General features: G+C 37.8%; 2 protein-coding genes across 2 annotated transcripts; one reads left to right on the top strand and one right to left on the bottom strand.

Annotated features, from left to right (window-relative positions):
- Positions 1-5262: 5262 nt before the first annotated feature.
- On the top strand, positions 5263-6201 carry LOC102403230 (putative olfactory receptor 10D4). The gene has a single exon (XM_006056097.4). It carries the CDS (start codon positions 5266-5268, stop codon positions 6199-6201), a length of 936 nt encoding a protein of 311 aa, XP_006056159.4. The 5' UTR covers positions 5263-5265.
- Positions 6202-26243: 20042 nt separating this feature from the next.
- Positions 26244-27488, bottom strand: LOC102403555 (putative olfactory receptor 10D4). Its single transcript, XM_025287189.3, has one exon. The coding sequence runs from the start codon at positions 27486-27488 to the stop codon at positions 26556-26558; it is 933 nt and encodes a 310-aa protein (XP_025142974.2). The 3' UTR covers positions 26244-26555.

Raw genomic sequence — 27488 nt, 5'->3', positions numbered from 1 at the left:
GACATTCTGTGAAGAAGACAGCAAGCATATAAAAAGATGTTTAATATCACTACCACTAGGTAAATGTAAATCAAATTCACAAGAAGATGTCACTCACAGCCATTAAAATGGCTTTTACTGAAAAAAAGGGGTGGGGGATGGAAATGTGGAGAAATTGGAACCATTGTGTGCTGTTGGTGGAAACTATAAAATGGTACAGCCACTATGGAAAACAGTGTGGAGGTTCCTCAATATAAATTTTAAAATAACATTACCCTATGATTCACCAATTATACTTTTGAGTATAGATCCAAAATGGTCCTAAATATTCATGTTTATATCATGTTCAAAGCAGCATTATTCACAATAGACAGGTAGGAGGTGAAAGCTATTCATGTTCATTAACGATAAATGAATAGTCAAAATGTGATATATACATACATGGAATATTATTCCCACTTTAAAAAGTGGGATGACACAGTTGGATGTTACTAGAATGATGAAGCTTGAGGAGATTATGTTAGGTGAAATAAGCAGCTACAAAAAGACAGATACTGTAGGATTCCAGCTATACTGGGTGTTTACAGTAGTTAGATGACAGATAAGAAGGTAGGAAGGTGATTCCCAGGGGCTGGGAAAGAGGAAGATAGATTGTTGTTTAATATATATAATTTCCTTTTGCAAGATGAAAAAGTTCTGAAGTTTGGTTGCACTGTAGAAGGAATATATATAATACTACTGAACTGTATACTTAAAATGGTTAAGATGGTAAATGTTATGCTTTATATTGCTTTTCCACCATTTAAAAATGAAGCTGCTTTGGGAAGGACATGTACACATTGTTATATTTAAAATGGATAATCTACTGTATAGCACAGGGAACTCTGCTCAATGTTACATGGTAGCCTGAATGGGACAAAAGTTTGGAGGAGAATGAAAACATGTATATGTAGGGCTGAGTCCCTTTGCTGTTCACCTGAAACTATCACAGCACTGTTAATCAGCTATACTCCAATATAAAATAAAAACTTTTCAAAAATAAATAAAAAGAAGCCTCCTTATCTGATTCTCACATACCCTGGGATTTTTTTAGTTTTCTGTTCACTCCTTTTTCTTATAACTTCATCTACTCTTGAACCCACTCAAATCACTGTTAAACTGTTGAATACCTCAGTCTGGTGTAGGCAGAGAAAAGTCAGAAATCCAGCATAACATAGGCTTCAGGGGGTCTTCCTGGAGTTATCATCTGTGTCCTAACTCATTACCAGACACCGTGTAATGCAATTTCTTCACAAGTATTACCTAGTTTATCTACAGAAAGTGCTAGATCACATTGCAGAGGTAAAACGAGTCTTAGGGATGTTGCATAAATTTCTGTAAATTACAGGTTTTTTGTGGATAGGATAAGGATTCCATCTCAAATCATCATGACGCTATAATCAATATAGCAATTTTGCTGAAATTCTTAAAATATATATTTGACCTTTTATATAAACACACCAAAACATCTTAGCTCAGCTTTTTTTCCTTTCATCATCTCTGATATATGAGAATGTTCCCATATTATCTCTTATTCCTGCTTTAAACCCTCCAAGCACCCCTCCTTTTTATACTTATTTTTTCCCCTCCAGTTATTCAATGCCTTTTCCACTTTTTATTTATTTTTCCTTCCTAGCCTTCCTCACTCTAGTGAAGTGAAAGTCACTCAATCAAGTCCAGCTCTTTGCAACCCCATGACTCTAGTCTGCATGACACTCCTCTGTCCATTGAATTCTCCAGACAAGAGTACTGGAGTGGGTAGCCATGCCCTTCTCCAGATCTTCCCGACCCAGGGATTGAATCCAGGTCTCCTGCATTGTAGGCAGTTTCTTTACCATCTGAGCCACTAGGGAAGCCCTCTCCTGACTCTAATCCTAACCCTGAATACACCGTTACACATCAAGGTCAATTTAATGGTGTTTACTTCCTAGTCAAAGGCATTGTTACCATCTTTTTTATTTGGACAGCCTGTAAAGTTTTTTCAAGTCGATCACCATGCTTCAGAGTATTAAAGATAATCAGAGATAAATAGCATGGTAGAATCATTAACTTTAACATACTTTTAGCATCAGTTAGATGTGCAATAAAAATATTGTTTACTTTTTAAGTAGAAATTCCAGATGTACTTAGAATAATGTAACTACCTAAGTGCCAAGTATAATAAAACACCCTCTTGCACTGTTGGTGGGAATGCAAACTAGTACAGCCACTATGGACAACACTGTGGAGATTCCTTTAAAAACTGGAAATAGAACTGCCTTATGATCCAGCAATCCCACTGCTGGGCATACACACTGAGGAAACCAGAAGGGAAAGAGACACGTGTACCTCAATGTTCATCGCAGCACTGTTTATAATAGCCAGGACATGGAAGCAACCCAGATGCCCATCAGCAGATGAATGGATAAGAAAGCTGTGGTACATACACACAATGGAGTATTACTCAGCCATTAAAAAGAATACATTTGAATCAGTTCTAATGAGGTGGATGAAACTGGAACCTATTATACAGAGTGAAGTAAGCCAGAAAGAAAAACACCAATACAGTATACTAACGCATATATATGGAATTTAGAAAGATGGTAACAATAACCCTGTGTACGAGACAGCAAAAGAGACTCCGATGTATAGATCAGTCTTATGGACTCTGTGGGAGAGGGAGAGGGTGGGGAGATTTGGGAGAATGGCATTGAAACATGTATAATATCATGTATGAAACGAGTTGCCAGTCCAGGTTCGATGCACGATACTGGATGCTTGGGGCTGGTGCACTGGGATGACCCAGAGGGAGGGTATGGGGAGGGAGAAGGGGAGGAGGGTTCAGGATGGGGAACACATGTATACCTGTGGCGGATTCATTTTGATATTTGGCAAAACTGATACAATATTGTAAAGTTTAAAAATAAAATAAAATTTTTAAAAAAAGTAAGAATAGAGAAAAAGAAAAAAAAAACGCATACTTCAAATTATAGCTCAAAATTCTTTTCCACTTCTTGGCATGTGTCTTCCTCCCTTTTCTCCTAGCTTAGGCCTTTATTTTCCCTACCCTTTGGAGGACTGCCCATTTCTGTTCCACTGTACCCTGTACCCTGGCCACAGAGGTGGGCATGAGATTCAGCCAAGAAAATCAGATTTGAATCTGAGGCTCCCAGAAGTAATGGGCAGCTGAGGCTGAATCACCTGCTGGCAGAGCCCAGAGGATGCACCACAAGTTCTTACTGCTGAGGAGCTGCCCTAATTCCTAGCCTCCCATGAGCCTCGTTTTTTTCAACAATTTCTTTAATTTTCTGAGCTAACCCAGTTACTGTTGCTTGCAATAAATCAATCCTATTACCACAAATAGTAAAATAATTGATTGATTAAAACAACACATACACATGAAAAAGCAGTAAATATATCTATAAATGTGATATATGTGCCAAATGATGTTTTTTTTTTGTTTTTTTTTTTTCAAATGATGTTTTAAATGATCATTCACTGAAGTATATTTTATAAGGAAACCATAAAAGATTCCCTCTTTAATCAGTTTCCTCCTCTCTCTTTCTCTCTAGGTTTCATTGGTAAGGTCTAATTATATCAAGCAGTTAATTTCTCCCTTGCTTAATAAGGACCCTGACTTGGGGGATTAATACCCAAAGGAAGACCAAGGCTACTACTTACTATCTCCCGTATTTGGGAATTATTGCAGTTCCTAGATCAGAGAGAAATTACTATAAAAGTGAAAAGCACACTCAGATTTTGACATTCTATTTGAAAGTGATTGAAAAAGAGAATTCTGAAGATCTACCAACAGACTGCAAGTTGATGGGAATTTCGCAGGACAGGGTTACTTCCTTCTTCCAGGGAAGGAAAACAAAGTAACATTCAATTCAATAGCACCAGTCATTTATGTTCTGTTTGCCTTGTAAGTGCCCAGATTTCTCCTTCATTTAAAAAAATTTTGGCTCTCACCCTCCTGTCATGACCATCAAAATAAAATAATAAAGATAGAGCTAGAGCTAGCTAGGGTCTTAGGCAGTAGAATTCATGGGCTAATGTATGATTTAAAGAGCTTACTGTGCTGACAGTTAAAACAAGTTGAAAAAAATATGAGAAATGTTCAAAAGATGGAAATTGGAAAGGAGTCTCTACTATACCTACCCCTGTGTCTTCTACTGCCATAAAAGTAGAATGCTTTTTAGCCTGGATCTGGTTAGACTATTACAGGTTTTGGAGACTGAAATGGAGGCTATTGGTTACTGATGTGTGCTAAAATCCAGAGCATATGCGTCCTGTTAAAGTAATTTTCTGTTCTTTAAGGGCTGTTAAAGACCCCTCTTTTGGCTGGTTTCTCATTGTTGACCCTCATAGCCAGGGAGATAATGTGGGAAAGAGTCTGTCTTTTGTATGTGTGGAGTGCATGCTAATCACCTCAGTCGTGTCCGACTCTTGAGACCCTCCGGACGGTAGCCCACCAGGCTCCTCTGTCCATAGGATTCTCTAGGAAAGCATACTGGAGTGGGTTCACATGTCCTCCTCCAGGAGATCTTCCCAACCCAGGAATCAAAACCAGGTCTCCTCTGTCTCCTGCACTGGCAGGTGTGTTCTTTACTAGTGTCACCTGGGAAGTCCCTAAAGTGAAAGTGTTAGTTGTTCAGTCCTGTTTGACTCTTTATGACCCCATGGACTGTAGACCACCAGGCTCCTCTATCCATGTAATTCTCCAGGCAGGAATACAGGAATGGGTAGCTATTCCCTTCTCCAGAGGATCTTCCTGACCCAGGGATCAAACCTGCATTACAGGCAGATTCTTTAACATCTGAGCCTCCAGGGAAGCCCATATGTGACTTACATGATCATAAATGATTTTGGACATTTAAAGGAACCTAGTTGTCTCAGGTGAATATAGAAAACTTGGATAGGACTTTCTTGCATCTTTAAATTTGTCCTTTTAGAATCACAAAGCAGCATTCAAAATTAATACAATTTAACAGTGTATATGAAGCGTGGAAGATAGGAGAGTTGTCATGTAAGGATTTCTTGGTGAGACTGCAAGTAGAAACTGCACTGCAAAGAGAGACCCAGCATGGAGAGAAGCAGGCCAATCAAGGCAATTCTAAAGGGAAGCACTAGTCTATTTACATTGAGATTATTTGCTCCTTTTCCATTTCATTGTCTTAAACACATTCACATACATATTCACATACATATTCACTTTAACTACAGATTTCTTTTGACAGACGCCCAAGATTTGATCCTTCCATAAACATGAGAAATCACACAGTGGTGACTGAATACATCCTGCTGGGAATCCCTGAGACAGAGGGCCTAGAGACTGTGCTTTTTTCCCTGTTCTCATCATTGTATTTGTGCACTGTCTTGGGAAACATGCTCATCCTTTCGGCTATCATCTCTTCCTCTCGGCTTCATACACCCATGTACTTTTTCTTGGCAAACCTCTCCGTGTTTGACCTGGGTTTCTCATCAACAACTGCTCCCAAGACGCTGTCATACCTTTCAGGGCTGAGTCAAGGTATCTCTTTTCAGGGTTGTGCTACCCAGCTCTTCTTCTACCACTTCCTGGGATGTACTGAGTGTTTCCTATACACGGTGATGGCTTATGACCGCTTTGTTGCCATATGCTTTCCTCTGAGATACGTGGTCATAATGAATCACAGAGTCTGCACCATCTTGGCCACAGGGACCTGGATGGGCGGCTGTATCCATGCCATTATCCTAACGTCCCTCATCTTCCAGCTGTCCTACTGTGGCTCTAACAAGGTGAGCTATTACTTCTGTGACATACCTGCCATCTTACCTCTAGCCTGTGGGGATACATCTCTAGCCCAGAGGGTAGGTTTTACAAATGTTGGTCTTTTATCTCTCATTTGCTTTTTTCTCATTCTTGTGTCCTACACCCGCATTGGGATTGCCATATCAAAAATTCGCTCAGCAGAGGGCAGGCAGCGAGCATTCTCCACCTGCAGTGCACACATGACTGCAATTCTCTGTGCTTATGGGCCAGTCATCATCATCTATCTACAGCCCAATCCCAGTGCCTTGCTTGGTGCTATCATCCAGATATTGAATAATCATGTAACCCCCATGCTGAACCCGTTGATCTACAGCCTGAGAAATCAGGATGTTAAATCAGCTCTGAGGAACGCATTTCCCAAGAGAGGCTTCGCTCTGAAGAAAAACTGAGAAAAGCTCAAGCTTTGCTGGACAAGGTTTGAGTCTCCATTTCTCAGGACTAATTCTCTTCCACAGCTTCCACGGCGTGTTGAAATCAAATGTACTCTGAATGGATCTACCACTTAACCTCACCAAGTTTTAAAGCCATGTCTGCTTTCATATTTTCCTGTGTTTATAATGAAATATAATTACTAGAGTAACTACTGACATCAGTCTTATTCTTGGGCTGCCTGGATTCCCTGCCAGAACCGCCAACCTTCCCCAAACATTTCCTCCCTCGTTAAATCTTTAAAAGAGTTCAGAGAACATATTTTCTTTCTCATAATCTCAGTTAAAAGTATTTCCGTATATATCTAAAGGGAAGGGAGAATGGAAAAAAAAATTCAAGCAAGCCCAGCTTAATACAGAGTATCAGAACTCAATATCCTTTCTGTAGAGCATAACCTCCAATTTACTTCCACTCAACACCAAAACTCTCACTTGAGTAATATTTTAAGGGTTAGATCTATCTCATGTGTAGTCTGGTTTGATTTTAATATTTTCCTTGTGTACACATTCCTTTGGGATCCAGATATTCTTGTTTTATTAGATGACTGGAAGGCTGTTATCTTGAATCTTGTCTCATTAGCCCCTACAAAAATCAGCTTTAGTTTTGTAAAGAAAAAAAGAAACAAAAAGATAGTAAGACAAACAAAAAGAGTCAAATTTAAATGTGGTACTACATGTTTTTCTAAAACAACAACATTGATTACTTTGTCTGTTATAAAAAGCAAGCTGGTTAGAATTTTCATTTAAATTCAGGTAGCAATAAACTTGCTTTTCCATTGAAAATAATAAGGTATATATAACTTATTTTGATTCTGCTAATCTCTAGGTTCCCTAATGATAAGGGAAAAAACAGGTAAATTTATTATAGAAACTGTGTTAAATTTTATAACATAGTCTCATTCTTCTTTTGCTGATTTTAGTTTGTTTCCTTTTATGTTTTACCTACCAGATGTTTATGACTTTTCTTGTAAGCCACCTTAAGTCCTTTTGGTAAGAACCAGAGAATAAATAATGCACTAAAACAAATAATAATAATGATATTAATAAAGTTGTATTTCAGAAGTTAAGTAGTATTTTTCATAATGGATTTATTATTTTCTTCCTTCTCTGGCCTTCAATTCTTGTCTGTCAAATGACTGAAAATAAGTTCTCCAAGTAGAAACTGTAAGCATCACAATGAATGTGGAGTGAGCTGTTAGAAAATATTAAATGGGCTCCCATGGCAGGAGATGCCAGTCACCAGTGCTCTGAATTTGTTGTAAAGGAATCTCTAATGTGAGATACTGTAATTTCACCTGAAAAGTAATTCCGGAGTCACTAGACATTTCTGGCTAGAAATCCAGAGGACATTAACCAAGTAACCTTAATTACATGGAAGTTGTTTCCAGGTTAGCAACAATTGTATTGAAATATTAAATATATCAAGTGTTGAAGGATATAGTGTAAACAATGGTTGGATTTTCACTCATTGCTTTCATATAAACATCAAAAACTCAGTATCTTCCATTATAGCAAGGTTGTTTTTTTCAACGTTCTCTTAACCGAGAGCAAATTACAGTAGTTCCACCCTTATCTGCAGTTTCATTTTTCAGTGGTTTCAGTTCTGTGGTTTCAGTCACCCACAGGTCACCCTTGGTCTGAAACTATTAAATGAAAAATTCCAGAAACAGATCATTCCTAAATTTTAAACAGCCAGCCTTTCTGAATAGTGTGATGAAATCTCGAGCTCCGTCTGGCCACGTACATGAATCACTGTCCCAGGAATACAGTGTTTATGTTCAAGAAATCTTTCTTTTACTCAGTAAGGACCCAAAGCTCAAGAGAAGTGATGTTGCCAATACAGATAAGCCATAGTGAAGCCATAAAGTGTTTCCTTTAAGTGATAAAGTTAAAGTTCTCAACTTAAGAAAAAAATCAGTTCTGTATTGAGGTTGCTGTGATCTATAATACTAATAATGAATCGGATACCCAAGACACTGTGAAGAAAGAAAAAGAAATTTGTACTAGTTTTGTTGCCACACCTCAAACTACAAAAGCTATGACCACAGTGTGTGATAAGTGTTTAATTAGGACGGAAAAGTCATTAAATTGTGCAGTAAATATTTTAAGAGCGAGAGGGAGACCACATGTTTGTTACAGCATATTATTATTGTTCTATTTTATTATTAGTTATTGTTGATCTCTTACTGTGACCAGTTTATAAGTTAAATTTTATCATAGGTTTGTATATACAGGAAAAGACATATATAAAGTGTTAGTCACTCAGTTGTGTCCAACTCTTTGTGACCCCGTGGACTGTAGCCCACCAGGGTCCTCTGTCCACAGGATTTCCCAGGCAAGAACACTGGAGTGGATTGTCATTTCCTTCTCCAGGGGATCTTCCCAACCCAAGGATCAAACCAGGGTCTTCTGCATTGGAGGCAGATTCTTTACTCTCTGAGCCACCAGATTCAGGTTTGATACTGTTTGCAGTTCCAGGCTGGAGAAGGCAATGGCACCCCACTCCAGTACTCTTGCCTGGAAAATCCCATGGACGGAGGAGCCTGGTAGGCTGCAGTCCATGGGGTCGCTAAGAGTCCAGAATGACTGAGCGACTTCACTTTCACTTTTCACTTTCATACATTGGAGAAGGAAATGGCAACCCACTTCAGTATTCTTGCCTGGAGAGTCCCAGGGACAGAGGAGCCTACTGCGCTGCCGTCTATGGGGTCTCACAGAGTCGGACACAACTGAAGCGACTTAGCAGCAGCAGCAGCAGTTCCAGGCACCCACTGGGGGTCTTGGAACATATACCCCAGGATAATGGGCATCTACTGTAGTCACCTCTGTTCTTTAGCCTTGTATTGATGCTGTCAGCTGCATTCATACCCATCCCATTCATTTCATTCTTCCTCTAGTCTCCAAGGATTTATACTAATTGCTTTCCATTTCCCTAAACATAAATACCCACATTTTCTTTCCTGATCTCTCACTTTGATGGGCAGATGCTGAAATAGGTTTATGTTTTACAGCCTTCACTCTTCTGTTCTTTAAACACATGCACATTTTTTTGTTTTAAGGATTTTACTACTTGTCACTACAAAGAAACACATGATGATACTAAAAAATAATTAACATTTGAAAAGTTACAATGGTTTAGAAAATTTCTTTGTATTTTATCCTAACAGTTTTCCTCTAATGTGCATTTTTAAATGTAATTTTAACTATTCATATCTTTCTACTTACTTCCAAATTCTTCACCTTCCATTGAAGGGCAGGTTCACAGGCTAAGAGCCTGGATACAGAAATTTCCTTAGTTAATGGCAGAACCAAAAATAGAATCCTGGTCTTCTGGTTTGCAGATCAGTTCTTTTCCTGTTGCACAGACTTTTAAATTCCAACTGAGGAATTTATGGGTGATCTTGACGCTACAGAAATTTCATTAATTTCCAGACAAGTCATCATAGCAATAAAAACACTAAATATAAAAATAATTCAGTATTTTATTGTAAGAGGTCACCTCTGATTCAGAAATTTTACTGCTTCTGACACAAAACATATAAAAGCTTTTAAACATAAAAAATATATATGAAAAAATAATGTCTAGCTTTTACATTCTCTTGATACATTCCTAAAGCTTCATCAAACAGACTTTATAAATTTAGAGATAATTTGAAACTTCCAAAAGAGTTACAAAAGTAGTACAAAAAAATTCATGTATACCCTTTATTCAGATTGCAAAAATGTTATCAGTATATTTATTACAATTCTTCCTCTCTCTCTCCCTATACACATACACCAAACACACACATTTTTTTCCTAAATCAGAATAAGTTGTTGCCATGATAAGTTGCAGACATAATTCCCCTTTTCCTTACACTCTTTACTTAGAGTGCATTTTTCTGAAAATAAGGAACCTCCTTATATAACTATAATAAAGTTATCAAAACTAAGACGTTAACATTTATACAATACTATTACCTGATCTGCAGCCTTACTTTAGGTTTTAGTAATTATTCCAATAATATCGTTTATAGAAAGAAAAAAAATGTCCAGGATCATGCATTGCATAAAGTCATTTCTGTTTGGTTTCTGTTCATCTACTATGTTCCCGAAGTCATGCTTTGTACTCTAGGACAGTAAAGTTTTGAAGATTTAATTCTGAGTATTTTGTGGGGCATCCATTAATTTGAGTTTGCCTGATATTTCCTCCTCATTAGATTCAGGTTATGCATTTTGGGCAGGACAAACTCAGAAATGTTTTGTTCTTCCTAGTATATCATATCAGGAGGTATTTACTATACATTTGTCCCTTTAATAGTGAGGTCAATGCCAATCATTTCTGCCAGATTACTCAAGAATAAAGTTATAATTTTACTTTCAGAATTAATTGTGATTTTTGTGGGGAAGAGGGGTACTTTGTGATTATGTAAATATCCTGTTACTCCTCAAAGTTTAAACTGATAGTTGTAACCTCCATGGATGATTCCTGTCAGAATGGATTATTATGGTAGTTGCCAAATAACGTTTTTCTAATTTAATCATTCCTACTATAATTACCAACTGGCTTCCTACTATAAGGGAGAGCTTTCCTTTCTCTTTTTAATATAAAATTTATATTTAAATGTATACAAAGAGACATTTATATTAAAATGTCACGCTAACAAACTGAATAAAATATATGATCCTATCTTGTTGAGAATGTGACAAAGGCTGTTAGCTGGAATCACATGGGGTAAGATAACCACACTAAGACCTTATCTTATTAGGAAGGAGAACCGCTTTTTAGTAGAGGAAATGCAAAAGATAGCAAAACTGAACTAGGTCACATCGAAGTTTCCTTCCAACTCTGAAATACTAATTCTGTGTCTCTGTAGAGCTGCCTCATAACTGTGGACCAACCCTTCTGGTTGGGGAAATGGGAGTATGGGTAGAGGAAAAAATGCAAACAGGAGATGATGATGGGACAGAAAAAAAGGCATTTTATTCTTGCCATGAAATCCTTGCTGAATTACCCAACAAATAAAAAAATAACTTCTTCATGTGTAAAACAGGGAGCTCAGCTCAGTGCTATGTGATAGCCTAGGGGGCGGGATACGGTGGGAGTGGGAGGGAGGTAGAAGATGGAGGGGACATATGTACACTTATGGCTGATTCACTTTGTTGTATGGCAGAAACCAACACAACATTGTAAGGCAATTATCCTTCAATTAAAAACAAATTTAAAAATACAAATTATTTTTGCTCAGCTAGTTGCTTGATCTCAGCTAGCTGCAAACACTAGATATGAATCAACAGACGAGGACACCAGTCCTCCAAATAACAGGAGGTATTTATTGTAAGGATATAGAAGAAAAGTGGACCATCAGGATAGACATATTACAGAAACAACATTTTTCAAGACAGAAAGCACAAGGTTCTTGGACCTAAATTTCCCCATTGAACACAGGGCTGTTTATGATATTATGGGAATGGATAAGTTTACCTGTGGAAACAATATTGATGCCCTTCAGACCCAGACTGGTGGGCATTAGAACATAAGACTAGATCATCCCTGTGTATATATGTGTCATCAACAACCTCAGTCTGGGGCAGAAATACATCATCAGTCTCAGTACTACACAAGTACACAATATGATTACAAGACAGAGGACACGGTAAACTCAGACCTCTGAAAAGTCCTCAACCATTGCTCTGCGGTCCACGGAGTCTCCTAAGAGCACATTCCTGAACGAGATGCAGCCGAATTAGAAAGGAACTGTTTCCCAGAATTCTTAGGGGACCACATCAAAATTTTCTTTCTCCAACTCATTCACCACTTAGTCTCAATCTACACTCTTACACCACCTGGGCTGTTTTGGGATTTCATATCTTCTGCAACACAAGATTTCCTGTAGTATGTACTAGCCAGAGGTCCTGAAGACAAATGGCCTGGGCCCAGAAGACTTCTAAACATGGTGGCTTTGCCCAATAACATATTAATATTAACTTCATAATTCTCTTTCAACTGTCACCTGTGAGCACATGATAGGAAATAACTTTGTCTTAAGCTCACTTATATAGGCAAAGAACAATTAAATAGCAAACCCTTAACAGAGTGGGGAGATTTGTAGTGGGTGGGCATGGAGGAGTGTGTTGTACAATCAAATTTAGAGCAAGTTAGAGGATGAGATGGTTAGACAGTGTCAGTGACTCAATAAACATGAATTTGAGCAAACTCTGAGAAATAGTGAAGGACAGAGGAGCCTGACGTGCAGTTCAAGGACTGTAGTCCTTGGGGTAGCAAAGAGTAGGACATGACTTAGTGACTGAACAACAACAGCAGAGGGGAGGATATGTTCTCAGGGGAGACATGGTTTACAGTTATTCATGTGGGTACCCTGTTGGTAAGGTAAGGTAGAAAGACTGTACTTCAATACAAACCTCAAAAGAAATAGAATTTAATAGGTTAAACATATGCTGGAATATGTGTTCTTTAGTTAACTCATATTTACTGATCATATGTAAGATCTGTACAATAGTTGGGGCTTCCCCAGTGACTCAGTGGTAAAGAACTCACCTGCCAATGCAAGAGACATAGGAGACGTGGGTTCAATCCCTGGGTTGGGAAGATCCCCTAGAGGAAGAAATGGCAACACACTCCAGTATTATTGCCTGGAAAATCCCAAGGACAAAGGAGCCTGGCAGGCTATAGCCCATGGAGTCATAAAGAATATAATAGTTAGGAAGTGAATAAAATGCACATGGTTTCTGTCTTTAAATAAAACCTGGAGACTCTGAGGTCACCATAGTAAATTTCTGAATACTGAAAAAAAAAAAAAACCCACTAAGGAAAGTCAAAATTAATTAAAAGGTGTCATGTTAGGGCAATTAAAATTGGGAAGTGGCTTCCCTCGTGGCTCAGAGATTAAAGCGTCTGCCTGAAATGCAGGAGACCCGGGTTTGAGTCTGGGTCGGAAAGATCCCCTGGAGAAGGAAATGGCAACCCACTCCAGTGCTCTTGCCTGGAGAATCCCATGGAGGGAGGAGCCTGGTGGGCTACAGTCCACGGGGTCGCAAAGAGGTCGGATACAACTGTGCAACTTCACTTTCACTTTCACTTTCAAAGGAACCTCACCCCATTCCATCCGGAGAAAGCCCAGACATTGGGCACAGAAGAAAAAACATGACCCCAAATAAAGCCCCTCAGCCTTAGAATAAGATGGGTATGAAATAATGGAAGACAGAATTTTGGACCTGCAATTCTTTGGACTTTAACATACAATGAAAAGATATTTCATATTTATATCTAATTCTTTATGAAATTTTAATAAGAAAATTCATATTCAGAATTGGTATTCATATACAATTTAATTTTGTTAGCAGTATATTATTTGGCACTTTTCCACACTATTGTGAGTGCTTACTTTAGAGCTGCTTCTGTTGAGCTATATTGAAAAATGTAGACATAATCTGTGATGAGAAATTGAACAGAGAAGGCATTTTGGGCTGCGAGTACAGTGTGTCCTTGATATTAAATTAATTTATGTTTTGTGCTGAAGAGAGACTGGTGAGATGGGCTGCTGGATGATGCAGGCAGATCTCCCTGGGTTGCCTGGCAACCAGCTGCCTGAACTGAATGTTCTGCTTTCCCCCCAGACCTCAGCAGATGGGGGAGGGCAAACCAAGATGCCACTGGTTCCAGGGTTTTGGAGGGAGAAAATTAGGATATTCTCCTGCATTTTTATTCCACCTTTATTAGTGATAAAATCAACATTTTATTTTGACCTTCAGTTTATTCATCAATTCTTAGTATGCGGAGACATGGAAGTGGGCAGAAAGGTAATTGTTAAGGCTTCTTCAACATACAGTATTTTATCCTCAGGTTGTTATGATATTTCACAAACCCAAGTTGCTTATATATGAACTGATGGTTTATGAAATATAGTTTAGTAACTTTGCTTAAAATTCTTCCCAACTTCAGCCTAATAATATATACAAAGAAGCATCATAAATGCTTTCCAAGTGTATATCAAGCTAAGCTTTCTATAGAGCACAAGACAAACAAGGTAATTCTTCATCAATTAACAGAGCCTTTTTAAGCGATTAAGATATTACCCAAAGGAAACTACAATCTCCCCTCCCCCTTCCATCTTTTGATTAGTGACTTTGCTACATAATCAAATGCCCTCATCAGCAACCAAGAGCACTCCTTTTTTTTCTCACACTCCACTCGATAGATCATCCATGAAGATCCACTACTCTATTTATCTACTTTTCCCTAATTATCATCCGCTCTCCTTCCTAATTGCCATCACCTTTTTCAAAACCTCAATCACACACTGATAGCCTTCTAAATGGAATCCCGGTCACCACTGCAGCCGAGGGCATCTCCCTGTTTATAATAGTTCATATCACATTTTCATAACAGCGTCTGATCTCCACGCCTGCAATAGGAATGTGTGTATGTGTGTGTGTGTGTGCATGCTCAGTCATGTCCACCTCTTTGCAACTCCATGGACTGTTGTCTGCTAGGCTCCTCTGTCCATGGGATTTTCGAGGATGAATACAAAAGGACATATCATAAAAGGCCCTTCCCAGCCTGTCTCTTGCAGACCTTTCTATTCATGGGTCTACAGATGAAACTGTGCTGTGGGTCCAGGAATGTTGGATAAACCACTACTAAGCTCTTCTGTCAGATGTCTCCCAAATAGTCCCTCTTCCATGAGGCCATCCTGGGAAAGTTGATTTCTCCTCCTTTAGCTTGCACGCATTTTTTTCTGACGGGCCTCATTCAGCAGCGCACTTTGGACATACAATAGTAGTGAGAAACAGACCTGCGTTGAATTCCTACAAATAATACTTTGTTGCCTGTGACATTGGGCGTGTTGAACTTCCTAGGCTGCAGTTTCCTCCACTTCAGTTCTGAATAATACCTCCTTCCTGTGGATACTGGCAACATGAGATAATACTCGTTAAACAGCCTTCATTATTCTGGTTCTTAGAGCTAAAACAGGAATTTTAAATTCTCCTCCCCACCATATCTGTCCTTTCCACGTAGGTTGTAAGGATGGGCTGCCTTTGCCTGAACATTCCTGAAGTTAACCTACTACCTATTCAGATGTGTACTAAGCCCAGAGAGTAGGTTTTCCTAATGTTGGTCTTTTCCCCTCTCTCTTCTTTTTCCATTATTCTTACATTTGCAGTGGTATTGTCACACAAAGAATTCTCTCAGCAGAAGGCAAGCATTGAGCTTTCTCAGCCTACCTCACCCGCAGGCTGCAATTATTTGTGGCCAAGAACAGAAGCCCAGGATCAGAGCCTTCTTTGGTTCTTTCACTCAGCTACTGAATTTGAGTGACCCTGTCATTAAACTCCCTGATCTCCAGCCTGAGAAGCAAATGTGTTCCAAATAAAAGATTTAAAAAACAAACTTATTTCATAAAAATAAATGAGAATACTCAGAACTTCTAGAGGAAACATGACTATTGTTTCTTTAACCACTTTCGAGGGACTGTGCTTTAATCTAGTACTATGTCTTTAACTTCATTCCTAAATCCTATGCCCACATGTAGAAATTTGCTATTAATCACATCTTAAAACTAGAGCTTATTATGTAACTAACAGAATTTAATTGCTGTTTATCATTTGATTTGCCCCTGATCTAAACAACTTTTCATTCTTTTCTTTTTTTAATTTAAATTTATTTATTTTAACTAGAGGCTAATTACTTTACAATATTGTATTGGTTTTGCCATACATCAACATGAATCCGCCACAGGTGTACACGTGTTCCCAATCCTGAACCCCGCTCCCACCTCCCTCCCCGTAACATCCCTCTGGGTCATCCCAGTGCACCAGCCCCAAGCTTCCTGTATCCTGCATCGAACCCGGACTGGCGATTCGTTTCTTTTTTTTTTTTTTTTTAAACTGTACATAATTGTATTAGTTTTGCCAAATATCAAAATGAATCCACCACAGGTATACATGTTATATGATATTATACATGTTTCAATGCCATTCTCCCAAATTATCCCCCGCTCCCTCTCCCACAGAGTCCAAAAGACTGTTCTATACATCTGTGTCTCTTTTTCTGTCTCGCATACAGGGTTATCGTTACCATCTTTCTAAATTCCATATATATGCATTAGTATACTGTATTGGTGTTTTTCTTTCTGGCTTACTTCACTCTGTATAATAGGCTCCCGTTTCACCCACCTCATTAGAACTGATTCTTATCTCTATGGAGAAAACCTGGGAAGGGAGACTTCACTGCAAAAACATTCACCAAAAAGAATATTTCCCTTATCTAAAAATAGCGATTTTCAATAAATTATAGAAGAAACTCTACTTAAAATTAAATCTTTTCAATTCCTATTCATGAAGTAAAAATAGATGACAGTTTCTAGATAAAAGGATCCTTTTTTTTTTTTTTTGGAATAAAGCCAAACTACACATAGAAAAACAGGAAATCGGCATAATAGGGTAGTCTTTTGTGTTTACACGGTGAAAATTATCTTACATTATCTTCTACCCAGATGTTTTTTATTAAAAAGAACAAAATTCAAGCAATATTTTTGTTTATTTAAACAATATTTATTGTTTAAATGCTACCTTTTCATGCACACTGACTCTACTATTGAAATAATTTAGCTACTGGTACCAGGGGGTTTAATCTTATATTTTCAAAGCAGCCACAGGAGGCAACTGAAAACTTTATGACTCATTGTTAATCGTGTTGCTTACTTTCATGGAAAATGAAGAGGCAGAATTTAAAGGGAGAATGTGGGTGGGGTGGGGTTGGGCACGGAGGATGGACTAGTGTTCTGTTTGATTATGAAAATACTAACTCTGTTGTGAGAGAGAAAGTCTGGCAAATGATCATAGTTTAAAATACCTTTTTTCCTTGTTATCAGTTGGTTCTGGGTAATATTTCTCAGAGCAACCAGAACCTGGTTATTGAGATTCTCTATTGTATAACATAATTAATGTGATCCAGCTGCATAAAACCAACAACAATGAAAAGAAAACAAAATTGAGAGCAAATCACACACCCACAAAGTTTTACATGACTGACAGGGGATGCCAGCTTCTTTGTGATAGTTTGCTTCATGTCTTAAAGACAAGCATGGCCGTGCAGTGGTGAGACTGGAAGCCTGTGCTTGGGCTGTCTGATGAATTCTCACTAGGGATGCATGAGCTGTGAATGCTGTACCTCTTCTCCCGTGTCAATGTTTAAAGATAGATCAGCTCAGTATTGAATTCATGGTTTTCTGCGAGTCTGTTTGTCAAACTGTGAAGTCCTTGGAGTTCCTCCAGTGACATCACTCACCCTCTCTCCTCATGGATACCCACCAAGAAACAGCCCCTCTAGGGGGCTCTGCCCAGAAGTTCCAGGTGTTGAAACGATCAGACAGCTCAGGAGCAGCAGGAAGTACATAGCACTAGACTGGCGGGGATGGGCGACAACTCCCAGGGAGATTACTGAAGAGGGATATTTGATAAAACCTCCCCTTCCTAGTAGGAGAAGGCAATGGCACCCCACTCCAGTTCTCTTGCCTGGAAAATCCCATGGACGGAGGAGCCTGGTGGGCTGCAGTCCATGGGGTCGCTAAGAGTCGGACACGACTGAGCGACTTCACTTTGACTTTTCACTTTCATGCATTGGAGAAGGAAATGGCAACCCACTCCAGTATTCTTGCCTGGAGAATCCCAGGGACCAGGGAGCCTATTGGGCTGCCGTCTGTGGGGTCACACAGAGTTGGACACGTTCCTGACCCAGGGATCAAATCTGCATCTCTTATGTCTCCTGCAACACCTGGGAAGCCAATATTCTGGGGAAGATGACCGAAACAGGGAGTGAGAGGGTTGATGCATAAGGTAGGCTGTGGCCTGAGGAACACAGAGCAGAGCACAGTGAAAGAACATTGAGATGAGACTTTCTAGGCCCTTAATTGTCCCTTTTTTCTCTTATCACCTAGTCAACAGATTTTCAGTTGGGTTTCTCATTGGAAACTGGATTGCCTCCACTGAAGGAAGGGTGAAAACTCAGACATTGTTAATGACAGGCATTGGGCCAACAGGAGCAAATCACCAAGAACTCAGTCATTGCAGCAACATCTATATAGGAACAAATAACCAGAGAGATGATCAAAAGTGAAAATTTACCTCATTTATGTGACTTTAAAGGCACTAAAATGTCCTCAGAGATAAAAGATAATATGAAGGAAAGTGAGATATGTTGTCAAACAGTGAATGTTGAAATGAGGGTCGGTTTGCTCTTATCTCTTTAAGATACAGTCAGATGATCTCACAGCCGTATGATTCGAGCACAGTCATTATGTTTTCCTGTGATCTGCTCCCCGGGACATGTGCTGGCCTCTGACTCATTGGTACTGTCTTGTATCCACTTCCAGATCTTGACATTAATTACTGTGCACCCTTTTAAAATTATTTAGAAGTCCTATAGAGTCATCCTGTTGTCAAGATTTCTTCCTATCTCTTACTTTTCACTTTTTCCCTTCTAGGCTTTATCCTCTTTAGGCAAAGAAAGTGAAAAGACACAAATTTTTCAGTGTATTTATGCTCCAATGAGTCATACCCACCCCTTCCTTTAAAGTTGAAAGGTTTTACCACTGGTCATTACAGGGTGTTCAAAAAGCAAATGTATCAATAGCTTATTAAGATATAAAAAAATAATAAATCTCAGGCTTCTGATTCTAGAACAAAGAGTAAGTACATACTGAAAGTGTGATCTCTTTCTCTACACACAGAAATTATAGGAAAAAATATAGTAAGTATACATCTTCAGATGAAAATAATGAAGAAGAATTCTCTACAAACAAGAAACAGCCAGGACACCCATAGTACTGATCTGACCTGGGGCCAGAGCTCTACAACCCAAACAAACTCCAGGCCAGAGCCACATTTCAAAAAGGACCAGCATTAATATTACAAAATCATCACATTCAGAAAAGAGTCACAGTTAAGAACTGTTTTATCAGCTTTCTCATCAGCTATTCAAAGAAATCAATATTCTGAAAAGACACACACAAAAACCTTAAAAATCAGAAGTACTTATAAATTAGGAAACAAAAAATAGTAGGCCATCAAAAAGAATTTACAATAAAAATATCAAAGAGAAAATTAGATAATATTATTAGGAAATAAGAATAGGAAATTCTAAACAAAGGAAAGAAAAGTTGTGAAAAGAAATCATCAGAAATCTTATATAAATAATATTATTGAATTTTTAAATTCAATAATATATGACTGAATAAAGGACTAAAGAGAAAAAATTACTGAACCAGAAAATTTAACTTTGAAAATGATCTAAAATATAGCACAAAAAAAAATAAAGAAAAGAAAATATAAAAGCCGATAACTTCTAAGCATTTTCTTTTAGAAGTTATTTCCCAGTTTTCTGAAATTTTTAGGACTGCATCTGCTGTTGTTCTCCCACCCTCTGATTTCAATCTTAGGACTTTCTTTAGAAACCTTTCTTTTCATTTTAGTACTTTTACTGCTGAGAGTATGTTGAGAGCTCCCCATGCTTCCTTCTGTTTATCTGTGGGCTCAGAAGAGTACAATATCAGGTGTTCTTACGTCAGGAGAGAACAATTACTAGCAGATCCATTCAAGAGAATTACTGTTTCTTCCTTTTTAAAAAACTGCATAATGGTCTTATGAGGTGCTAATGATGAAAAAAGAATGAGAAACACAAAATATTATTTTTAATCCAGTAAAAATTCCACTTCCCAGAAATGACCACTGTTAATTTTGGTGGGCATCTATCAAGCACACCTATATATGCCCACACTTACACAGATTTACATGCATGTAATAATATTATAGTTATCATTCTGTACTCTAATTTTTCTATTCCCTGAACCATTTTTTTTTCACATCAATAAATCTAGATAGCCATCTTAATTAATATGGCTACCAAAAAATCCATTTTATGGCCACAGAATGTATTTAATTCACTAACAGAAAATGTAGGAGATGCAGGAGACCCAGGTTCAATTCCTGGGTTGGGAAGATCCCTTGGCAAAGGAAACGGCAACCCACACCAGTATTCTTGCCTGGGAAATTCCATGGACAGAGGAGCCTGGCAGGCTACAGTCCATGGGATTGCAGAGAGCCGGACATGACTGAGCACACACGCACATGATCATGAACTATTACATTTAACCATCCTCTCAATTGAGACCCTTATTTCATAAGGGTATTTCATCCATATGCATATAATCTCAGTTTCTTCCCTGCTTTAGAAAGGCAATATAACATAGCAATACTCTCACATCTTGTCCTCAAGTATTATTGCTTTATCTTAAAAGGAAGACCTCAAATTTTATTTTTTTTAAGCATTTATTTAGGTTAAAACTTTGGGCATGAACTTTTTTAAAGGCAAAGAAAAGAAACTCATATTTTAAAATCAAGCAGTTGAAAAGAAGTGTTTAGAAGGCAACCTGAAATAAAGAAAATTACAGATCCCCTTTTCCAGTGGGCTATGAGGGGTATCCATCCTATTTGAGAAGGTGGGAAGAGGAAGACAGAGAGCCACCCCTGCTTCTTTGCTTACCCAGTTACTCGCATCCTTCCAAGAGCAAAAGGAGAAACATGTAGGGCTCCATAGTGACCCACTAGGACTTGTATTTATTTAAAAGAGACAAAGTATTTCAAAGCCTTTGTTTAAATGGGAAGCACATTGGAATAGTAGATTTATACAATACCTTCATGAATATGGGGAGAAGAAGAAAGCAATTTTGCCTAATAATACATAGCTAGAGTAATTTATATTTCCAGAAGAATAAAAATTCACATTTAAATACAAAAATGAACATAACTAATTATCAACTAAAAGCCAATTAGAAAACCAAACATTTTAGTCATTAAAGGCTGCATTTTAGACGATAGGAAAATTTCTCTATTTCAGATGGATGTCCTAAAAATTTCCATTATTAAAGTAATGCTTACAAGAGAAACTTTATAAAAATCAAAGACAGAAATGCAGCACTATTCATTTTATTAAAACAGAATTTTGTGAATGTTTTTATTTAACATTTTTTCAAAAGGGGGTTGACAAAACAGAATGGTATCGATTACTACAGTTAAGGAAAAAAGGGAACCTTTTCTCCCTTTCATTTTTTTGAGATTCCTTTTGCTAGCAATTGCTAATAGAAGCAGCAAGATTTTCAAGGCTAAATTCAAGAATTTAACCAGCTAGCGAAAAGAAAATCTTAAAAGTTTGAATATGAGAAATAGTAGGAGAAAAAATGAAAATAAATAAAACAAAAATATAATTGTTCATACTTGCAACCAAGGATTACAGTGGAGGAAAAATTATTAAACTGTTTCTTGCATTTATCAGTTTCAAGTCTACTCAGCACTTTGAGTTTGGAGAATAGAAAGATTTATGTTTATGTCAGAACTGTTTTAGGGGAAAAAAAGATGAGTTATGTGAAACCAGCATAGAAAAGGAAAAGAGAGAGAGAAAGATAGGAGCAGTTCAGTTTCTGCCTCTGAAACTAAATAAGACAAAAGTACAAGTGCTTCTCTCCTTCCAAAACACAGAACTTTCCAATTTAGTATAAATTTTTTCAATATTTATGTCATGACAAAGTAATAATATTCTGTAGCTATCAAAGTCCCTCCGTTGTTTCCTTTTGTTGAAACTAATACTTGGTATCATGTCATCAACACAGTTTCTATGCAAAGTTAATTCCCTGGGGCTTCTTAATAAAGGAGATCAAGTCCTTTTCCATGACAAGGAAAATGTTCAGTTCTCTTCTCAGTTAGCTGGGAGTTGGAGGGGGAATACACGTATTAATATCAGAGTGGGGGGGTTTTGGCTTCTGTAAACGAAATGCAGGGCCCTATGACGTCTGCCAGCCATTTTCATCAAGACTTTCTCTCTTACCTATGTTACCTCCTGTATCTAATCTCTATACACAAACAGTGCCTATAGTGACACCAACATGTAACAATCACTGATTTGAAACCGCTGCTCCAGAAAGATATTCGCACATGGTAGTGTCATCAGGAAGCCATGAGCTTCACAGACCTCTCTCCCACAGTTCTAATCATCATTTCAACCATTCTTTATCCTATCAATTCAGCTCTGAGATCTTTTTTTTTAGACTATCTCCTTTTTAAAAATTTTTCTTTTTTTTAACACCAAAAACACTTTGTATTGGGCTATAGACATAAACAATGCTGTGGTAGTTTCAGTGAACAGTGAAGGGACTCAGCCATCTTTATTGCAGCCTAAATCGGTGCAGAGAAGAATCTAACTCGTCAGTGGCCCAACAGTGTCATCTTCTGGCCAATATGAGGAATTTTACCTTGCTTCAGAAAGTGAAAGTCCCTCAGTAGTTGACTCTTTGTGACTCCATGGACTAGAGAGTCCATGGAATTCTCCAGACCAGAATACTGCAGTGGGTAGCTGTTTCCTTCTCCAGGGGATCTTCCCAAATCAGGGATCGAACCCAAGTCTCTCTCATTGCACCCAGATTCTTTATAGCTGAGCCACTAGGGAAGCCTTGCTTCAGAGGCCAATCTCAAGGGCTGAATTCTAAACAGAGAGCACAGTTGTTCTCACCAGGAAAAAAATGAAAGGATAATTAAATGACATGAGAGAAGTGTTACTTAATGCTATCATGGTGATCATACTGCACTATATAAATGAATCAAATCACCACATACACCTTAAGCTTACACAGGGTTGCATGGCAATTATATCTTAATATTTTTTTCATTTAAAATAGAGGCAGTACTGCAAATGGTAGTCATTGCCTCACCAAAATCAGAAACTAGGAGGCCTCTGGGCACCTTTCTTCCCCTTAACCCATGACCACATGCTTCTAAATAATAGTTCCTATGGACAGGGAGGCCTGGCGTGCTGCGATTCATGGGGTCGCAAAGAGTCAGACACAACTGAGCGACTGAACTGAACTGAACTGATGATGGTACACAATTTCAGATGTGAAAGAATGCTTAAAGATAATCTAGTCCAACATCTTCATTTTATAAATGTTGGAAACCAAGGTCACAGAATAAAATGACTTGTTCAGGACCACACAGGGTATTATTATTAGTGGAACCAGGTAGAATCCAGATATTTTTCTGGGCCCTAATTAAGTGCTTTTTTACACTATGAGTAAAGTGTTCTCATAAAGTAAAGTGTTTCTATTCTTTCCTATTTCCTCATCCAAAATGACCTTGAATAAATCACCATTATTGTTACATGCCTTAGGAATAGTAATAGTAATGGGTGTGCACATACACACATTTCCACAAAAGGATGTGGTCAGGGAAAGAATCCATCAAAGTGAGCCCTGCCAATACCAGTACTGAGGATGGCTGTGGGCATACTCAGGCTTTTACCTCACCTTGAGGAACAACATCCTGAGAGGTTTAACACTGCAGGGGAAAGAATTCATTAAAATTATTCAGTTAGCCTCTGATCAAAAAACTAACATGCTCTGGAGGGAGGCAGGGACTAGTACCTAGTGTTGCTAAAATATATTATCTGAAATATCCAGTTTTCAACAAACAATTAACATACAAAGAAACAGAAAAGTATGATCTGTAGTGCAGGGGAAAAAAAGCTACCTATGAGACTAATGAAATGTCAAATTTTAATAGGAAAATATTTCAAAATTGTCCTTATAAATATGTTCAAATAACTGAAGGAAGCCATAATTAAAGAAGCAAAAGAATGTGTAATGACAATGTTAAATCAAATAGAGAATATCAATGGCTAAAAATTTTAAGAACCAAATGGAAGTTCTGGAGTAGAAAAGTACAATTACTGAAATAAACAATTTATTAGAGGGAATCAATGGTAGACTTAAATTGGCAGAAAAAAGAATGAATAAACTCGAAGATAAACTGATATATATATATATGCATGCAATATATATACATATAATTGTAATATACTTGCCAATAATAGCAAACAAGAGTTGGGTGGGAGAGAGTCTATATTAGGCAAAGAAAATGACATGATAACTCAAAAGCACAGAAAAGAATGGTGAAAGCCAAAAATAAGTAAGAAGGTTATTATAACAAAAGCTATAAATACACAGTTGCTTTACATAAGTCCCCCAGTTTCAGTTTCTTAAAAACCATGAAATTATATAAAGCAATAATTATAACATGTGTTGTTGGAATCGTAGCATTCATAGATGCAATATGTCTAACAATAATACCACAAAAAGAGGGGGAAATGAATAGAGATATATAGAAGTAGTGTCTCTATATTGCTCTGGAATTTATTTAGTATACATTTGAAACTGATTGTGATAAGTTAAGATATAAGATGGTAAGTCCCAGAGCAACTATTAAGGTAATAAATCAACAAAATAGTGAAAAACTCATTAAGTAAATCAAAATACTATTTCATAAAGTAAATTTTTAAAGTAAAGGAGAAATAGAGGAACAAAAAAGACACAGAATGAGGCATAGAAAACAAAAAACAGATAAAATAGCAAATATAAATCCAATTATATCTATATTAACATTAAAATGTGAATGAATTAAAATTCAACCAAAAGGCAGAGATCGTCAAACTGGAACAGAAAAAACTTTTCCTAATACATTCTGTCTACAGGAGACACACTTTAGATTCAAAGATACAAACAGAAGGAAAACAAATGCTTAGAAAAAGAGATATCATGCAAATAGCAACAACAAGGGAGTTGAAATGGTTAGACTAACAGACAGAATAGACTTTAAAACAAAAAATGTTACTAGAGATAAAAAGGAATATTTTATAATGATAAAAGGCTTAATCTGCTAAGAAGATAGTACAATCATAAATACACATGTGTTTAATAATATATAGTGACCTCAGAAACTATAGGATCTAGGGACATTCAGACACATAAGAGATGGGGGTGAGGGGTAAGGAACCTGCTACAACATGGATGAACCTTGAAAACATGCTAAGTTAAACAAATCAGTCACAGAAAACACATTTTATGTGATTCTATTTATATCAAATGCCCAGAACAGGCAAACCTATAGTTATAGAAAGTAGATTAATGGTTGCTTAGAGCTGAAATTGATGGAGGTAATGAGAAGGTGATATGTAAAAGGTATACGATATCTTTTTGTGATGATAAAAATGTTCTAAAATTGACCGTGGTGATGGTGGACACTCTGTAAATATACTAAAAAATACACTGACTCCTATAATTTAAATGGGTGAATTCTCTGGCATATGAAATATATCACAATAAAACAGGTTAAAAATTGTGGCAATGGAAAAGGTTTGATACATTATTGAAATAAACCAGGATTATATATATATATAATATGATTTTTCAAATGTATAAATACACATATGTAGATAGATATATGGATGACATAGGTATACATGAAATAGTTGTAAACAGGATTTTAGAAAATTAGTTCCAATTTAGTTACTCATTAAAGAGAGAGTAGAAATGTCAGAATGTTAATAGTGATTATTATTTAGGTGGTAGGGTTAATTTGTAATTTCTAGTCACTTTACTTTTTTACAGTTTTCCTATTTTCTTCAAATCTATTTATTTTCAAGAGGAAAAAAATGATTACTATTTTTTGAGGGTCCAGGAATTCTGGAAGTCAAACTCCGTCTTTGATTTAATGTAGAAAATCTGCATTCATACTACAGAATTCAAAGCACGGTCGTAAAGAGCAGATACACTGACCTAAGTCTAGAGGATTGATGAAATACCTGTCACTAGATAGATTAGCACATTTCTGGTTTTTGAAATGTAACTGAATTTCTTTACATCAAACTTAAGTACATAACAGTCATCACAGCATAGATGACGAAGTGATAAATTTAATGGAATGAATTGAGTAGACAACAGATTTTTTTTTGGAAAAATGAAAACTACTCCATGCAAATTGAAAAGAAGTTGCTGGAAGAGGTAAGCATGTGTGCTCTAGTTATGACAATATAGAGGCAACATTATTAGCACAAAGTTAAAACCCTTGCATTCACATCTTGGCTCAGCACATTTCTATCTCTGAGACACTGCAGGAGTGCCTTAACCTCTCAGTGCGTTAATACACTCCTCTGTATACCAGGATAATAATATCTACTCTATATGAAAATTCTCATAATAACATATGTCAGTGTTTATAAAGTGCATAGCATAGTACCTGGCACATTGTAAGTGCCATAAAGATTTTCTTGAATACAAATTTATATAAATATATACATGTTTAATGACAAAAAAAATCCATTCAACCTATTTATCCCAAATGCTACTTAGCCATTCACCCCAGCTGGTTTCATAGACCACATGCCCCATATAAATGCAAGGCAAATCTGTAAGCACAGATAATGACATACTACTTTATGCTCCACAAGTATCTACTCCTTGGATTAGTGCTTTTCTCAGAGCCAACTTCATATCCTTGTTTCTCAAGCTGTATATCAAAGGATTCAGGGAAGGGTTAACAATATTATTGAACAACGGAACCACAGAATCCAGCCAAGGGCTGGAAGCAGGCCGGAGATAAATGAGGATCACGGGTCCATAGAAGAGCAAGACGGAAGTCAGGTGGGCACTGCAAGTGGAGAAGGCTCTGTGCCTGCCTTCTGAGGAGCTGATTCTCAATATAGAGATAATGATGCGAGTGTAAGAAGTGAGGACAAGAAGGAAACACAGGAGTGCCACAACACCTACGTTGGTGACACTCACCCTGTGAGCTAGAGAGGTGTCTGCACAGGCCAGGGGCAGCACCACCGGGATGTCACAGAAGAAATTGCCCACCTCCTTGGGGCCACAGTAGGGTAACTTAAACACAAGAAATGTGAGGACAGACGCATGCACACTGCTCCCCATCCAGGTGCTCAGAGTCAAGATGGCGCACACCCTGGGGTTCATGATGGCCGTGTACCGCAAGGGGTGACAGATGGCGGCAAAGCGGTCATAGGCCATCACAGTGTACAGGAAACACTCCGTGCAGCCCAGGAAGTGATAAAAGAAGAGCTGGCAGGCGCAGCCCTGGTAAGAGATAGTCCGGCTTTGCCCCAGTAGGTAGAGCATCATTTTGGGGGAACTCACAGAAGGGAAAAAGATGTCAAACACTGACAGGTTGCCCAGGAAGAAATACATGGGGGTGTGGAGGTTGGAGGAAGTGAGGATGGCCAGGAGAATGAGCAGGTTCCCCACAAGAGTGAGCAGGTAGAAAGTGAGGAAGAAGACAAAGAGCACGTGTTCCAGCCCCTGTGTGTGAGGGATTCCCGTGAGGAGGAACTCGGTCACTGGAGTGTGATTCCTCAT

The sequence above is a fragment of the Bubalus bubalis genome, chromosome 5 (assembly GCF_019923935.1).
Source record: "Bubalus bubalis isolate 160015118507 breed Murrah chromosome 5, NDDB_SH_1, whole genome shotgun sequence".
NCBI classification, from domain to species: domain Eukaryota; kingdom Metazoa; phylum Chordata; class Mammalia; order Artiodactyla; family Bovidae; genus Bubalus; species Bubalus bubalis.
Note: the sequence above shows the minus strand (reverse complement) of the source record. Positions and strands in the feature narration are given on the sequence as shown.